The following is a 17,613-nucleotide window of genomic DNA, read 5'->3' as shown; positions in this document are numbered from 1 at the left end:
TGGTTGCAAGTTGTAAGAGATTTGATTTATCCTAAACAAAGTCAGCTATAACATGGAAGCCTTAATACATTGCTTCTTCATTAATATAACACTATTGAACAGACATAATTTTGTTGTGAGAACCAAAAATGTTTATCTTTTAATCATGTTTTCTTGGAATAGTGTCTTCAAACTTTGTTTTGCTGTGAAATCAAGGTCCTAAAGTCACATATTTTGTATTTCAGCTCAAACTGCCAGTACATTTGCACTGACACCATCAACTCCATTTACATGTGACTTTGAACAGTCTGATTTGTGCTCATTTACCCAAGGAACTAATGATACTTATGATTGGACATGGCAACAGAGATCTACAGATTCTGTCTCCACTGGCCCAGATAATGATCACACATATGCCACTTCAGCAGGTACTTGAGTTTTCTTGTACCTCCCAAGTTTTTGTTTGCATGGGAGACAGACTGTTTCACAATTGTAAACATCTTGTATATTTTCTGGTTAAATAATAAGCTTTCTCATTGTTTGTTGTTTTCTAGGCCATTACCTTTACGCAGAAGCTTCGGGGGCAACAAGAAAAGCTGGAGACATTGCTCGAATGAACAGCCCAATATTTACCCCAGTTACCTACGATATTTGTCTGAATTTCTACTACCATATGTTTGGAGCTAGCATGGGCAGTCTTAACATTAGGGTATGTTTTCTGTAAGCAGCTAATGCTACTATACTTAGTTTCTTGTTGGCCTGGACAGTAAGCTATAGCTGGAAATAAAAATAGCTTTTAGTTATTCTGGAGATAATGTATTCATATGTTTTTGTCATGTGTGCAGCTACAAACAGGGGCTAATCTTCTGACCATAAAGCCAGTGATGTGGTCAATGAGCGGTAATCTTGGTAATCAATGGAATCTTGGACAACTTACTATGCCGAATGCCATGCTAAAAGAAAATTTCCAGGTAAAGTTTTTAGCTTTCCTTATGGGCACTCGGAGAGATTTAATGTTGTTGATGAATATTTACAACTTTTAATAATAAGAAAAAACAATAATGAACATAAACCAATATTTTTATCAGGTTGTCTTTGAAGCTGTGAGAGGTACAGATTATTTCAGTGATATTGCCATAGATGATATTTCTGTTAGAACAGGCCCATGTCCATCTCAAGGTATGAATATAAGTAACATAAAGAATGTGTTGTGGAAATGTGGATTTTTATCTGGATCTTAACAATAAAAAAAGTTTACTTTCAGACCAAGGATCCACCCATGGGTAGATAATCTTTGTCTATGGCCATACTTTACAAACGATATCTATTAAACATTATTAGGCTTAGGAATGTTTTATAAATCCTGACTTGTAATCCCAAGTCTCCAAAATTTAAACTTAAAACTCTGTTTGGCAGCTATGCTGCTGTATCCTACTAAACAACTACATCTCTTCAATGCATAATTTATATATTTGTCCCACATAATATGCTAAAACGGCTTGTTTAAATCCATACTGTCTACTCCCTAAAGTGATTTGATTGCTGTAATTTTTTTTTATTATAATTTTTTTTCTTAACAATGTTATAATTTCTTTCAGCAACTTGTAATTTTGAATCCAGCTTGTGTAGCTTCACAAATCTTCATACAGATGTATTTGATTGGATTAGATCTCATGGACCAACAAGTAAGAAGAAAACACCTAACATTTATTGTGACAGACAGACAGTAATAAAGTCTTTACTTTGAGAACATATTTCATTAACATGTTAAATTATAAAATACAATTGGGTTTAAATTGAATGAACATTAAGCTAGAAACATTTGAATGAAGCTCTGTATCTAATTGTAGGTACAATAGGTACTGGACCAAACAGTGATCACACTTTACAGACATCACAAGGGTGGTACATGTACTTAGAAGCCTCATATCCTCGTGTCAGTGGGGATAATGCTGTTCTTAGTAGTGAAAGGTAAACATTTTATAATATAACAAAGTTACATTTGATTTTGGTCAGAAGATCCAACATTAGACACTTTGATAACATGCATGACTAAATTAACCTAGGGACACAGGTAGGACATAATAATTTTCTTTTTTGAAATAATGTCTGTATTTAATAAAATAAGATATCTTTTTAAAATTAAAATCTTCATTTGATTTCTTCATGTTTGAACATTCTGCATGGCATAGTCAAAAAGTAAATTCATTTATATAAAATGGTGTCTTGTACATTTCAGACTCCCAGCAACAACAGGAAATGGAGGATGTTTTACTTTTTGGTATCATATGTATGGAAGTGGTATTGGAACTCTGAATATTTATTTGAGTATATCCCCTACTCAGAACTCAACTATCTGGTCCTTGAGAGGCAACCAGCAGAATGCATGGCTAAATGGTCAAGCACCAGTTAATTCACCATATAGCAGTTTCTTTGTAAGTATTAGTTTTTCATTTATATCCTCTACTGTTTCTTATGATCTTTTACAAATTATTGGAATGCTTCACTAATTTAATGTAAAACAAAAGGTTTTAATTTTTACATCTCCCTTTACCTGCATTATAGTCTGTGCACAAAAATGAACTGTTGACTTGTTCCCTCCACATCTCTGCTTTCTACCATCCATCTTGTGCTCCAGTGATATAGTTTATTTTTGTTCAATTTCCTGATACTGTAGCTTGCTAAGAGGGATTTCCTTGCATGTCCTGAGGATTTTGAACTAATTAATTAAAAACAAAGTTCCATTAAACTTATCTTTCTTATCTTTCTAGATTTACATTGAAGGTGTAAGGGGCAGTGATTATAATGGTGACATAGCTATGGATGATGTCAGCTATCAGACTACACCTTGTGGTTGTAAGTATTCTGTTCATAAGCAGTATCATATATTAGACATACTTGAATCTTATTTCTCTTATGCAGGTCATTTTGTGTTTTGTTTTGCTGTTTAAATCATATTTTCATTTACTATTTTACTTTTACTATAAACTTTTACTTTTAAGATATACCAGTAAATGCCAAGCCTGGCAATGTCACAGTGCTTGTACCTGGTTCTGCTGCAACACCTAGTAAGTATCTACTGTAGATTTAGCTATTGTCAGGGATTTCAGCTGTAACAATAATTTAAAATATCTTTGTTTAGTGTCACATTTGTTGAGTTCATTTCTGATCATAAGTTTAAATAGAACTTTTGGATGTCATTAAACTCTTGCTTACTGGTTTTAAAGTTACTTATCATTCTTTTTGGCTTCTCTCTCAACTAATGTAATGACATTAGTAATGCAATGAAAAGTATGGTATTGTATGTGTCACTTACTGACATAATTCATTTATTTTGTATAGTCCTGGGACCAGCAGATTGTAACTTTGATTTGGATTTCTGTTCTTGGAGCCAATCCACTACAGACAAATTTGACTGGCAAAGGCAAGCTACTCGAGCTCCAACAACTGCTACAGGCCCAACCAAAGATCATGCAGGAAGTGAGTCTTTATCATTTTAGATTGTAGTTTAGAAATGTGATAGTCTATGCTTAATTCATATTGTATATCTGGTAACACCCAATAAATGGACTAGTCATGAACCAGTGAGAGCTATTTGGTTCTGTCTTGTGCTAATGTGATGCCTCCTTCCTTCAGTACTTTCTCTTACCATGTTGTGAGAGTCTCAGAGTACTCACTAAATTTGTCCTCATTATAAGAACTTTCATCTTCAACTTCTGTTGTTGATTGTCTTGTAGATAAAAATTGTATTATTTTTTTTTTGTTGAAGTTCTTTATTTTGAAATTGTGGTTGTTATAAAATGATAAATATTTATAGCAAGCATTTAAAATCATATAAGTGGAGACCTAGCACTTTTGTTTCTGAAGATATTTTGGCAGCCAAATATATATTGTTACATTTTCATATGTTTCTTTATCTTGTTACATACATTAATGTGGAAGCAAGGATCACAGAAGGTCATCATTCTTATCCAAAAATATTTATTATGAAGTATATTATTGAAATATAAATGTAAAAGTTAATTTTTTTAGTTGAGAAGAGGCAAATTTTAATATTAGCAATGCTTTTAATCTATCAAAATTGATTTAGATATGTTCAGAAATTATAGATTATTTACTTAGTTTAAGAATATTGATAATTTAGCATTCTAGATCATTTTATTTCTTTGTCTTTCCTGTGCAGATGGTTATTTTACATACATGGATTCATCCTATCCACACTTAGAAAAAGATAATGCAGTTTTAATCAGTCCAGTACTAACAGGATCAAAATGCTTAACCTTTTGGTATTTCATGTGGGGTGATCATGTGAATAAACTGAATGTCTATGCTGGAACAAGCATGAACATGCTGTTTTGGTTTAGACAAGGAACTCAAGGGAAACAGTGGAACCAGGCTAATATACACTTTACAATCAGCTCTTCATACAAGGTAATGAACATCTTACATCTCTTTTGAAATGTCTCTAAGGTTATAGTCTACAATTTCGAGAAATAACATACAATTTTTTTGTTTGTAACAGATTTTCATTGAAGGTGTTGTGGGATCAGGACCAAAGGGAGATATTGCTATAGACGACATAACTGTTACCAGTGGAAACTGTTCACAATGTATGTGTCTTCAGTACATGGTGTTGTTTGTTCATCTCTAACTGTAGCTATAACTATATGTAACATGGTGTTGTTTGTTCATCTCTAACTGTAGCTATAATTATATGTAACATGGTTTTGTTTGTTCATCTCCAACTGTAGCTATAACTATATGTAACATGGTGTTGTTTGTTCATCTCTAACTGTAGCTATAACTATATGTAACATGGTGTTGCTTGTTCATCTCTAACTGTAGCTATAACTATATGTAACATGGTGTTGTTTGTTCATCTTCAACTGTAGCTATAACTATATGTAACATGGTGTTGTTTGTTCATCTTCAACTGTAGCTATAACTATATGTAACATGGTGTTGTTTGTTCATCTCTAACTGTAGCTATAACTATATGTAACATGGTGTTGCTTATTCATCTCTAACTGTAGCTATAACTATATGTAACATGTTTATTGTTTGTTCATCTCTAACAGAAGCAATAAATATATATAAATGTTGTTGTTTCATCTCAAAATGTAGCTATAATTATATATAACATGTTTTTTCATCTATAACTGTAGTTATAACTATATATAACATTTTTAGATGATGACTCTCTTTGCTCATTTTAATTAATTTTGGGGCTGAATATATACTTTTAATTTGTAACATTTCCTCTTATCTGTCAATTAAAGCCAATGTGGGCATGTCTGGTCCCAGCTGTGATTTTGAAACAGATCTTTGTGAGTATGTGCAAGACAGAACTGATAATTATGACTGGATTAGGCAGAGTGGTTCCACAACTTCATATGGTACTGGACCCACCAATGATCATTCTTATGGAACCCGATATGGCAAGTTGAACTACTATATTCCTTATTATTTCTAGACAAATAAGAATCAAAATGCTTCAATTAAAAGAAGTTAAATATGAAATGAAACTAATGGCAGTGTTCCCATTCAGGTCATTATATGTACACTGAAGCAAACAATGCATCTCCTGGACAGAGCGCTAGATTAATTGCCCCACAGAACAAAATCACAACAGATATGTGCCTTGAATTCTGGTACCATATGTATGGATCTGGGCAGGGAACTTTGTCAGTGAAAACTACAGTACAGAGTCAGAGCAAAACTCTGTGGACAAAGAGTGGTGAGTGAAGTCATAACACAATAGACAAAGAGAAAGAGCAACATTTATGTAAAATTAACAAAATTAATATTTATAACTTATTATAATTTTTGTTTTTAAATAGTAGATTTTTAAGTGTTACTTTGCATTTCAAGTATTTTTACATTTGAAATAGTTTAGTCATTGAATGTTTGAGAATCACTCTATGGAATACTCATGTAAGGCTATTGTTTTTAGTTGGGTAAAATATTGCTGTACAATATTATAAGTAATATAACTACAATTTTATGGTTTTATTGATATATTTTAAAAAATCTTATTACTTATTTTTCTTTTCTTTATCAGGTAATCAAGGAAATGTATGGAACAGAGCCACCTTTGACATTCCTGGAAGTCAGTACTATACTGATATTATATTTGAAGAAATCAGAGGCAGAGATTTCTCTAGTGATACTGCTATTGATGACATTGTGTTGAAATATGGAAAATGCTCTGAGTCTAATGGTACATTTTATTAAGTTCTGTCATTGTATTATGTATATATATATATATTGTTTTATATTTTCATGGCTTTGTTTTTCCCTTGTATTAAAACTAAAAACTATTTTCTTTCACTATCTAGGAAACTGTGATTTTGAGTTGGACTTGTGTTCATGGACCAATGTTTTAAATGATGATATGGACTGGGTTGTTGGAATGGGGAACACTCAATCCTCTGCTACAGGTCCATCTAGTGACCACACATATGGAAATAGCACAGGTCACTTTACAAACAAGCTGTACACATTTTCTAAAGGATTTACCAATAGATTATTATTCCATTATATTTAATTTAGCAATACTATAACTTTAATTAAAATGCATAACAATTGTCATTATTATTTCTTTTACAGGCAAATATTTATACCTTGAAACATCAAGTCCAAATGTTGCTGGTTATGTTGCTATTCTTAGCAGTGAACTCTTTGGACCCAGAGATTATGTTTGCTTTCATTTCTTCTATAACATGTATGGTGCTAGTATCGGCACTCTGCGTGTTCGTCTGGTTAGCTACAATGCCAGTGCCAATGGATTACCAGAACTGAGTCGTCAAGTTTTATGGGAACTAAGTGGTAATCAGAATCAAGGATGGAAGGAAGGTGTCATTCCAATAGTTCCACAGATGAACAGTTATAAGGTTATTTTTTTTTCTTATATATATATTGTCATTCTCAGCTAATAGTCTATAACCTCTAATTTATAGCAACAATTGATCTTCAACACACTGTCAAGAAAAGAAAATTATGACATAATAAATATTTTTAAACTATTTTATCTTTTTAAAATTTTCCAATAATTAAAAAAAAAAACTAACTGTTTTATAAAATTTTTACTTAAATAATGAATATGTAAATCTGAAAAAAAAAGATATTTCATTTGGTATTAAAAGTATTGTATTTTTAGTCATTCTATCACTTAAGTTGATATGTCAGATGTAAAAATTGATTTGAAAATGTGCAGATCATAGACATAGTTTAGATGAGAACACTATTGTGTCCTATCATACAGGTTAAATCTATTTCAGCTGAATAGCTAGCAACTGACTTTGAACTGTATTTTCATTGTTATTCTCAATGTTCATGCCTCAGTCTCACACTTCTCTACCTTTTTGTTTTCTAGTACCGGTAGTGTTCAACTAAGAGCCAATTAGTCCAAGCCTCACTTGTGTTTAGTTTTATGTACATTTTATGTGATTGATAACTTGTTTTTTTTTCCTCCTAAAGGTTTTCATTGAAGGTGTTGTTGGATTTTCTTACACTGGTGACATAGGCATAGATGATTTGAAATTCACCACTGACCAACCATCTAACTGTAGATTTACACCAAGTAACGCTGTATACACTGCCACTACTGCTGTCACGGTTACACAACCTTCAGCTAATATTCCAGGTCAATACAAATCATTGTTGAACTATTTCTTTTGCTTTTAAACCTGTTAATAATTTTTTTTTTGTTAAATTTCTTGGTTAGAGAGTTAATGGCTTTGAATTTTGAATGTTCCATTTTGTTCTCATCAGCTGGGTTTCAATGTAATTTTGACACTGATCTCTGTGGCTGGCAGCAAGATCAAACAGATCAAAAAGATTGGATCAGACTAAGTGGATCAACACCATCTGCATCCACTGGACCTTCACAAGATCACACTAGTGGACGTATGTCTTGATACATTCTCATGCTCATGTATTTCATTTCCATAAATGTGCTTCAGTATGGTATTGAAGTGTTGTCTCTTTTCAGATGGATTTTACATGTATCTGGAGACATCTGTGGGCCATTACAATGATACAGCCAGACTAATAAGCCCTCAAATCACAGACAATTCTCCTCAGTGCTTTACATTTTGGTAAAATATGTTTTGCTTAAAATTACATTTCCATTAAGAAAAATGTACTTTCACAATTGTTTTTATATTTAGTCTATGTCAAGTCAATTAATTGGAAACAAAAAAGTTACTGTGAATATAAATATAATAAAGGAGATAATGTTGTATTTTATTTTCTATCAATTTGGTACACTTGTGATAATATAGACAGACTAGATCCACCTGTTAGCTTTGATCAATGTACTTTAAGCTCATCCATTTTCTATTTCCTTACGGACAATAAATATTATTATTAATATTATTATAACTGGCGCAAAGGTACATTTGTTCAACATTTCATTCATCTTTCTTTTGCTTCCATTTTAAATTTCAAGACCTTCAAATATGTCCATTGCTTCTGTCCCTATTATTCTTAGAAAAGTGGCCACTCTGACCTCCTCTGATTCTTTCACCAATTTTTTTGCTAAATCATACTTCCCCCTGCTCCAATGAACATTTTGCCAATTAGTTATCATGTTACCTTTTACCTGGAGTGGCTCTGGTACAGGAAGGAAACTGCTAGCCGCCTTTGTAAGGCATATGTAGCACTGTAAGTGATGTCTACTTATTATTGCAAACAGTAAAACGTTATCTATCTATTACTTGCTATTATTTGCTTATTAATATACCTCTGCCATCATGTTATATAAGATCAAGCTTCATATTCAACAATAAACAAATAACTACTACTAGTGTCAAGGTGGAAATTGTTAATATATATTCTCTTGAGCAAGTGCACATTTGGACACCATATCAACAATAGGAAATGGAGAACATGCATGATAATTCACAATTAAATTTAAATTTCTCTACTTTTGTTTTGCAAAGGTACCACATGTATGGAACAAGTGTTAACAGCCTTGATGTGCAACTTTGGGGTACCGATAATCGATTCACACAAGCTTGGCAAACAAATGGTACACAAGGAAATGTCTGGAAGCAGGCTAGCATAAATATAGGAGGTGGAGGAACAAACATTGCACCAACAGTATGTTTAAATAGTTTGTTTTTATAGAGAACAACTTAACAATTATTTTTTAGCTCAACAAAGGATTTAATTATTCTCTATTAAATATCCACCAGCACCAGCACACAATAAAGGTAAATTTCAGCCCTTGTGATCTATGGGGCAGATGATGTAAAGGTCATCAGTTTTTATTGCCCATGGCAAATCAGGGTGTTATCTGGCCAAGCGCTGCGACAAATGCTCTTTACTTTTCCCCAACTAATGTCAGGTACCCATTAGAGATGGGTGGACTCAGAGGCGCCCTAAAATTCTGAAATTCAAAATCCTCAGAGAAGTCATTGAAAAAAACCTGCAAGCTCAAATAAGTCAACAGAAAAACAATTAATTCAATTCAATGAATGCTAATAAATACCACTGGCACTGTCTTAGATGATAAATTAAATTTGACTGCAAAAACTGATTATATCACAAAAAAAGGCAACAAAGATTACCATTGACTTATGCTGTTAGCCAAAAGACTGCAGTATTTAGAATTTCAATATCACTGCCTGGTATGGCAATCTAATCATTGAAAATAACAAGAACAACACAACAAGTACTTTAAAAAAAAACAAAGCTTATATTAAGTGTAATTGTATCAATTATGTTAGTCATGTAATTATACTTACTACAGACTTATACTTAATAAATCTGTGTGATTATAAATATTTTTACTAATTGTTTTTGTTTAGCTTATTTCAATGCGCTATGATCCTATCACTTGTCAAAATCAGTTGGGAAAAGGGTGGGGGAGAAAGAAGAAGGTATCTTGGTGAATGTTTACATGATTATTTTTTAAATGCTTAAAAAAATGTTTACTATAAAGGGTTCTAGAGTCCTCAAGGGGACTAATTCAACTCATACTACACATCTGTCAAGTATGATTTCTTTCCCTTATTCAAGATACCATACAAAAAAAAAATTACCAGTAGCTAATTAACTAATTGGTTAATTTTAAAAATTGATTCTTGTGTTGTCAGGTAAAAGAAATAATTGTACCAAATTTCAGCTTAATCCAAGATTGGGTGTGCTAGAAATAACATGTAGGCTACAAACTTTTGGCCAGACAGATAGACTGAGTTGATATTAGCTTTGTAAAATAAACTGCAGAAAATCATAAATGCTGCTATCAAAGTCATTGGTAGCAAACAAACTCCATTAGAGAGAAACATTTGTAATAAGGCTACAAAGATTTTAAAAATAAAAAAAAATACCCTTTGGGCCAGAATTTTTAGATTTTACCAAAAGAGATATAAGATACCCTTTATAAAAACAGACACAAAAACTCCTTTGTTCCCTCTTGGCAATAAAATCATTTAATAGAATTGATCTATCTGGTGCAAACATTTTACATGTTACTTTTGAGTGAAACTAGTGTGAATGTATATTTTGTTTCTGTAGTTATAATTATTTTTTTTATTTCACCAATTGTAAGAAAAATTTATTATAAAGCTTATTATTATAATTAGATTTGTTTTGTGTTTAATTCATTCCACTTTTCACTTCTAGGCTATGGTTGTGCTTGAAGCTGTTCAGGGTAGCTCATTTGATGGGGACATAGCTATTGATGATATTAATCTTGTCCCTGGAATGTGTTCAAGTAAGTTGTAGACAGGAAGCAGTAGAAAGTAAGTTGTAGACAGGAAGCAGTAGAAAGTAAGCAGTAGACAGTAAGTTGTAGACAGGAGGCTGTAGACAGTAAGTTGTAGACAGGAAACTGTAGACAGTAAGTTGTAGACAGGAAGCTGTAGACAGTAAGTTGTAGAAAGTAAGCAGTAGACAGGAGGCTGTAGACAGTAAGTTGTAGACAGGAGGCTGTAGACATCATTTAGTTCTGGACAGGAAGCTATAGATTTGCTTTTGTTTGAATTATTTTATTAAGCGCAACATTTTTACTTTTCATTTGTAGGTTCAAGTGGCTCACTTATTGACTGTGACTTTGAATCTCCTGATATTTGTGGTTACCTACAAGATACAATGGATGTATTTGACTGGACTAGAGCTAGTGGTGGAACTGATTCATACAATACTGGACCAACAAATGATCATACATATAAAACAAGTGCAGGTAGAATATATATATATATATATATATTGCGTTAGAATAATTGTCAGTCTTGTACTTTTGCTGGTTTAAAGCAGAAATGTCACCTTATGTGCAATATACTTGATACCAAGATGACACATGCAGATTCATTTACATACACAATCCATTAAGAAAAGGTAGCAACAGTTAACATATGCTCTTCATGTCTGAAATAGAAACTTCAAGAACTGGATTTGAATGCTAAAATGCCAAGTCGTACATATTTCTTAAATCAAATATATTTTATTATATTGTCATTTACTCCTTTATTAAAAAAAAAAAAAGATTAAAGCAAAATGACTACAGAAAATGCAATCAAAGACTAAAATAATTCAACTGTGAGCCAATGAAATCTTATTTTGAGTTTTTATGGTCAATTAGAGTATTGTGAAACACTTCTGTAAAAAAAGGTATTGTTAATTATTAATATATGATAATATTTAAATTAATTAAGTTGCTGAATATTTTCTCCCTTATCTTTACTATTATTTCATATCATACATTATCAAGCATATTCATTTATTAGTTCTTTATTATTTCTTTGATCCCAGGCCACTACTTGTATACTGAGGCTAGTGGTCGACGTTTAGGTGATGCTGCTCGTATTTGGTCAAGAGCATTTACTCCTAAACCTGGACAGTGTTTATCTTTCTTTTATCACATGTATGGTGCTGGCATGGGAAACTTATCTATTTCCTTTGGTCAGTGGGTTAACAATGGACAAAGTGTCAAGTACTCTCCTGTATGGAGTCTGAGTGGACCTCAACCAAATAACTGGATCCAGCAGTTAGTTCCATTGCCTAACCCTCCAACCACTCCAATTAGTGTAAGTATTTTATGTGGGTTTGATATTTAATACACTAATAAACAATTTAACTCTTTACCTGATATTTAGCCTATATTTTCAACTAGATGGAGAGGATGATTTGATATACAAATTACTTTATATTCTACAAATCAATATAGTTTCAAGGTTAATGTGTTTCCATTAGTTTCCAATCAATTTTTTACACACTTTCATAGATAAAAGTTTGGGCTATCTAAACATTGGTCTAGAGAATGTTTCTATACACCCAGAGTGGCATTACATTTCCAGAGACACTAAAGTTTTTTCAGATGACCACTTAGTGTAAGATTTATGGAAAAAAATGAGTGGGAATGAATGGAATTCACTGTGTTAGTAAAACATCAAACCATTTGTTCTATCTTAAAAGCTTGTGTTTGAAGGAGATATTGGATCAAGTTATTTGAGTGACATTGCAATTGATGATATAAAGTTACAAGATTTCTGCTCCTCTCCAGGTATGACAATATGCTTAAGTGCATACAATATAGTGATGCAGCAAGAAATATTTCAAGCTAGTATTTTTTTTATAACCCAAGAAATTGTGCATATAGAAAACAGAACTTTTATAAATTCATTTATAATTCAAACATTAGTAAAATAAAATACATATTTAAAATTTTGTTCTGTTTTTCCAATACAATAGGTGATTGCACTTTTGAGACTGGACTTTGTGGCTGGCTTGCTTCTCAGTCTACTTTCAATGGCATTATAGCCCAATTCATGAGAACCACTGCCAATGCTGCAGTATTTACTAACAATTTACCTCATCCTGTAGTTGATCATACATTAAGCACTGGAAATGGTGAGTGATTCAAAAAGATTAAGATCTATCTTAGTAAAGTCAGACTGAGTGAGATATTTACTTGTCTCCTAGTTCTATTTATTACTTCAGTTTCGTCTAACTTAGTGTGAATAATAATAATAATAATAATAATAATAATAATAATCTTTATTATCCGTAAGGAAATTTGTCTTACAATTTGTGCATTACACCAAACAAAAAACATTATAACTATAAGAAACCAAAGTGTACATTCACACTAGACTCACTCATAATTTACATGTGACAAAGTTTATACCAGATTGTTCTTATTTAATGATTTGATTGCCAGGGGAACAAAAGAGTGTTTGTGTCTGTTTGTCTTTGCTATCGGTGTCTTGTATCTCTTTTGTGATGGTAAAATCACAAAATCCTGACACAAAGGGTGATTCTTTAGTTCGAGGATCTTGTTAGCTTTTTGATAGATGTTTATCTCAAACAACTGCCCAAATGGGGTTTGTTTTTTGCCAATGATTTTGCCAGCAGCATTGAGGATTCTATTAAGTTTATTCTTATTTTTAATGCTCAGATTGCCATACCAGGCAGTGATATTGAAACTGAAAATATTGCAGATGTGAGCCTGATAAAACATAGCCAAGGCCTTTTCGCTAACATTAAACGAGGACAGTTTTCTTAGTAGTCGTAATCTTTGCTGCCCTTTTTTGCTGATATAATCAGTATTTGCAGTAAAATTTAGTTTATTGTCTAGGATAGTACCAAGGTATTTAAAGGTTTGCACAATTTCAATAGTCTCTCCAGCTACAGAAACAATATCATTTTCCTTCTTGTCCCTGCGAAAATCGATTATCATTTCTTTGGTTTTTTTTACATGAATGAAACAGACTGTAACTTAAATACATGTTTATATTTCAGAGAAGCATGTTCTATTATTTTTGTTGAAATAATTGTGGGTTTTGTTAAAAATTCTCACATATTTCGTGAAGGTTAAAGATATTGTCAAAAAAAAAACCCAATCTTTTTCTACTGACTCAGAGCTACCATGTTTAGATTTCAAACACCAAAGGCACTGTTTATAGTTATAGAATGCAAAGTTGTTTTTTTGTCTGGTCTTCTATGCACTTTCATATATAAGCCCTTTTAAAAACAATGGAAAAAGAAAAGTTGGATTTTACAATGTTTTTCTCATAAAAACCACTATTACTCTTGACAATTCAATGAAATCATCTATTCAACTACTTATGGTCTTCCAAAAGCAAGTCCTTTTGTTTTGAAACTAGATTAACAATAGACAGCTGATGTAGTTCTATAGTGTCTAGAATATTGCCAAGAGTAATAATAAGACTGACTAGAATCTTCATATTGGTCCTACAGCCTATTAATGATAAGAATGTTCTAGCATTTGTTCATTCAATGTGATAGTCACATTGGGATCTAGGTGGGAATTTGAAACTTTTTTCTACATATCAAATTGATTTAGAACAAGCCTAAGTTCATTTTTCTCTCAGCAGCATCATACTTATACATAGTTTATTTCTCTCTCAGGAGCATCATATATATACATAGTTTATTTCTCTCTCAGGAGCATCATATTTATACATAGTTTATTTCTCTCTCAGGAGCATCATATTTATACATTGTTTATTTCTCTCTCAGGAGCATCATATTAATACATAGTTTATTTCTCTCTCAGGAAGCTATATGATTCTAGTCTCTCCTGCAAATAGTGCTAGACAACAAGGTCAAAGAGTGAATTTAGTCTCAGATGTTATTCGAGCAACTGGCTCAAATGGTGCTTGCTTCCACTTTTGGTTTGTTAACTATGGAGCAACTTATTCATTCCTGTCAGTGGCCACAGAGGTACAATGCATATAATAGATCAGCCAAAAAAAGATAAAAAACTAACTAGAAAATTAATTTTTATTTATCTTTGCAGGTTGATCAATTTTAGTCTATTTTATTTTAGAATGGGCCTACACTTTGGCGTCAAAACAGCACAACAGCTACTCAGACATTCACAGAAGCTCAGCTACCTATTATTAGTAGCACACCATTTAAGATTGTATTCAATCTTCAGTTAAGAGGTGGTCAAGGCTATGTGGCTCTCGATGACTTTTCTGTAACAGATGGATTTTGTCAAGGTGTTTACATGTTGAATTACATCAACTAGAAATAATTTATAATACTTCTTTAATGAAAAGATATTAATTAAATGTTTTGTGTGTAAATTTACAAATATATGTAAAAAGGGGCATGGTGACTGAATGGTAAAGCACTTGGCTTCTAAACTGAGTGGTCTAGGTTCAAATTTTGATTTTAAAGGTGTTGGAAAAATTAATGTGTACAATTTTATTTTAATACATACATTTTATATGTGTGTGTGTGTATATTATAAATATAAATAATATTATAATAGGGAATATAGCTCAACACTTTATTACAGATTAATAATTAAATAATATATATGTAAAACAATTTTTTAAACTTTACTTTATCCTACTTTTTTCAGTAAAACCAGCCAATGCAGTTTTTGGATCATTACCAACACCACCACCAGGTCAATCAACAGTATCAAGCATTTCAAGTGGTTAGTGGTTTCTATAAGAACAACCTTTTAAAGGGAAAGTCCAATAGTTTTTCAAATTAGAGTTATTGACATATCTGAATTCTGCGTAAAAGTTGTAATAGTAAACATTTTACCATTTTTTTATTTAACTGCTTAAAAACATTTATATTTAATCAATAAGACATTAAATTCTTAACATCTAAAAACAAAAACAAACTGCATTCTTTGAGATTTTGTTTTTAGGTTAGGCAAAAGTCACTTCCCTCAAAAATACTAAAAGCAAATCTAGATCTATTCAATCGTATCATTTCATTCTTACTGTGGCTGTTAGGCTTAGTGACAGCCTAGTGCGTAGCTATGGTACAGTTATATATATATATATATATATATATATATATATATATATATATATATATATATATATAAAATTATTAGAATAACCAACTCGAGGAAAAAAAGTAACATTTTTATCTACAACCAAGTGATAGTGTTTGTTGTGTGTTGAGAGGTTAGGCAAGAAAATACACACTGTCATGGTAAGTCAAGCACATAGATCTATACTCTTAACAAATATTTTTTCCTTGCTTACAAGATCTAGATCTAACTGCATAGATATAGATCTATTTAATTTTTTACGAGCTTGTAAACTTTACTGTATGGTTTTCCATAATACATTAAGTCAATAGATTAAATTAATAGGTTTGAGTGATGTGACATAGAAATCTAACATTTTGGATGCCAGAAAAATTATGTCAGAAAAACATCAATTACAAAGTTATTATTGAAAATAAAATAAAAAGAATAATATATTCATTTTCTGTAAATCAAAACACATATATTTTAAAAATTGTGAAAACCATCAGATTTTCCCTTTAATTAGAAAGACTATTTAGTGTTTGAGCTGAACATTTCTTTTTCTTGAAAGTTTTTTTTTCTACATTTTTTTTCTATGATCTAAATATAGTTAAAACGTTTTTCTCTCCTTATATATTGTACAATATTTTATAATTATAACTCAAGAAATTTTCTTTTTGAAAACTCTATAAAATATTTATTGTAGGACCAGCATCTAATGTTGACTGCAACTTTGAAAAAGATCTTTGCTTTTGGCACCAAAATACAAATGATCAATTTGATTGGACAAGACTGTCAGGGCGTACTGGAAGTAGCTTTACAGGACCCAGTGTAGATCATACTCTTAAAACAGGTACTTCCTTTTTTATGTTCTATTCATACTATTTATCTGGAAATTATTGATTTGCTTAAGCTTTACCCTAATTTGAATATTTGCTGTTATATTTGCTGTTATGTTGTGTATGTAGTCTATACTATATGATGCATATGAAACTTTCAGATTCTGGATTTTACCTTTACATTGAAACTTCTAGTCCAAGAAGACCAAATGACACAGCTGTCATTGAAAGTCCTGGAGTTACAAGGTAAATATATATGCCATACACAACAGTAGTAGAAAGAAGGGTGAAAATGCAACGGCTGGTGATTACATATGCCCAAACTGTGACCGTAACTGTGTATCATGGATTGGCCTCTTTAGTAGGGAGTATGTATGTATGTCCCATATAGAAATCAGAATCCTTAGACCAATTTGGATAAAGTTAGGCATGAATGTTCCTTAGATCAGAGACTATAGTACATATTAAATGTCTCTCCCACAACAAGAAGACCCTAAAAATAAAATACCTAAATTGACGAACATATATATATGTAATAAACCTTGTGGTGCCACATAAGGGTGGTAGTAGTCTGTGTAGACATCTGTCGCTAATCGCCCCAGGCCAGAGCTAGATGAGCTGTCAACTGTGATGGGTTGCGATGGTCAGCCACGACGGTTCAGGAAGGATCTGTGTGGTGAATAGAGCTCAGGAGCGTCATGAAGAATGTAGTCATGTGATCAACCAGAATGGTCGACCAATGTTCCATCCGGTTCTAGAAGGCCAGTAGGGACCCTAAATAAGAGCGAGTGTGTCAGAGTCAAGTCACTTCACGTTAGCTCGCAACTACACGTTACCTGCAACTTCACAAATACGAGTCCAAGTCGGAGTCAAGAACCAGTCTAGTGTTTCTGTCCGGAACAGAGAATTGAGTGCGAGTCTAGGAAGAGGCAGAGAGTTAATACAGCATTACAGAGTTGATAATTTGGAGTGTGAAGCTTCTGTACAGTCGGTGTTATTTTGTTGCCAAATGTTACAGTATTGGCTATGATTTATTAAACA

At 32.1% G+C, this 17,613-nt stretch overlaps 1 protein-coding gene across 1 annotated transcript in view; it reads left to right on the top strand.

Annotated features, from left to right (window-relative positions):
* The window catches only part of LOC106054420 (MAM and LDL-receptor class A domain-containing protein 2-like), a 124,742-nt gene that overhangs the window by 44,376 nt on the left and 62,753 nt on the right, over positions 1-17,613 (top strand). Inside the window, exons 45-75 of the mRNA XM_056044467.1 lie at positions 225-407; positions 534-688; positions 825-950; positions 1,068-1,158; positions 1,578-1,664; positions 1,830-1,950; positions 2,219-2,414; positions 2,751-2,835; positions 2,982-3,047; positions 3,322-3,459; positions 4,163-4,410; positions 4,502-4,589; positions 5,259-5,417; positions 5,528-5,716; positions 6,041-6,199; positions 6,318-6,455; positions 6,589-6,872; positions 7,459-7,624; positions 7,753-7,887; positions 7,973-8,078; positions 8,925-9,084; positions 10,612-10,702; positions 11,012-11,170; positions 11,740-12,014; positions 12,403-12,490; positions 12,679-12,837; positions 14,507-14,673; positions 14,780-14,954; positions 15,323-15,400; positions 16,440-16,586; positions 16,734-16,818. Of these exons, the coding sequence (XP_055900442.1) occupies positions 225-407; positions 534-688; positions 825-950; positions 1,068-1,158; positions 1,578-1,664; positions 1,830-1,950; positions 2,219-2,414; positions 2,751-2,835; positions 2,982-3,047; positions 3,322-3,459; positions 4,163-4,410; positions 4,502-4,589; positions 5,259-5,417; positions 5,528-5,716; positions 6,041-6,199; positions 6,318-6,455; positions 6,589-6,872; positions 7,459-7,624; positions 7,753-7,887; positions 7,973-8,078; positions 8,925-9,084; positions 10,612-10,702; positions 11,012-11,170; positions 11,740-12,014; positions 12,403-12,490; positions 12,679-12,837; positions 14,507-14,673; positions 14,780-14,954; positions 15,323-15,400; positions 16,440-16,586; positions 16,734-16,818 (4,504 nt within the window). The remainder of the gene's footprint in view (positions 1-224; positions 408-533; positions 689-824; positions 951-1,067; positions 1,159-1,577; positions 1,665-1,829; positions 1,951-2,218; positions 2,415-2,750; positions 2,836-2,981; positions 3,048-3,321; positions 3,460-4,162; positions 4,411-4,501; positions 4,590-5,258; positions 5,418-5,527; positions 5,717-6,040; positions 6,200-6,317; positions 6,456-6,588; positions 6,873-7,458; positions 7,625-7,752; positions 7,888-7,972; positions 8,079-8,924; positions 9,085-10,611; positions 10,703-11,011; positions 11,171-11,739; positions 12,015-12,402; positions 12,491-12,678; positions 12,838-14,506; positions 14,674-14,779; positions 14,955-15,322; positions 15,401-16,439; positions 16,587-16,733; positions 16,819-17,613) is intronic.

The sequence above is a fragment of the Biomphalaria glabrata genome, chromosome 10 (assembly GCF_947242115.1).
Source record: "Biomphalaria glabrata chromosome 10, xgBioGlab47.1, whole genome shotgun sequence".
NCBI lineage: Eukaryota > Metazoa > Mollusca > Gastropoda > Planorbidae > Biomphalaria > Biomphalaria glabrata.
This window is presented reverse-complemented; position numbering and strand designations above follow the sequence as displayed.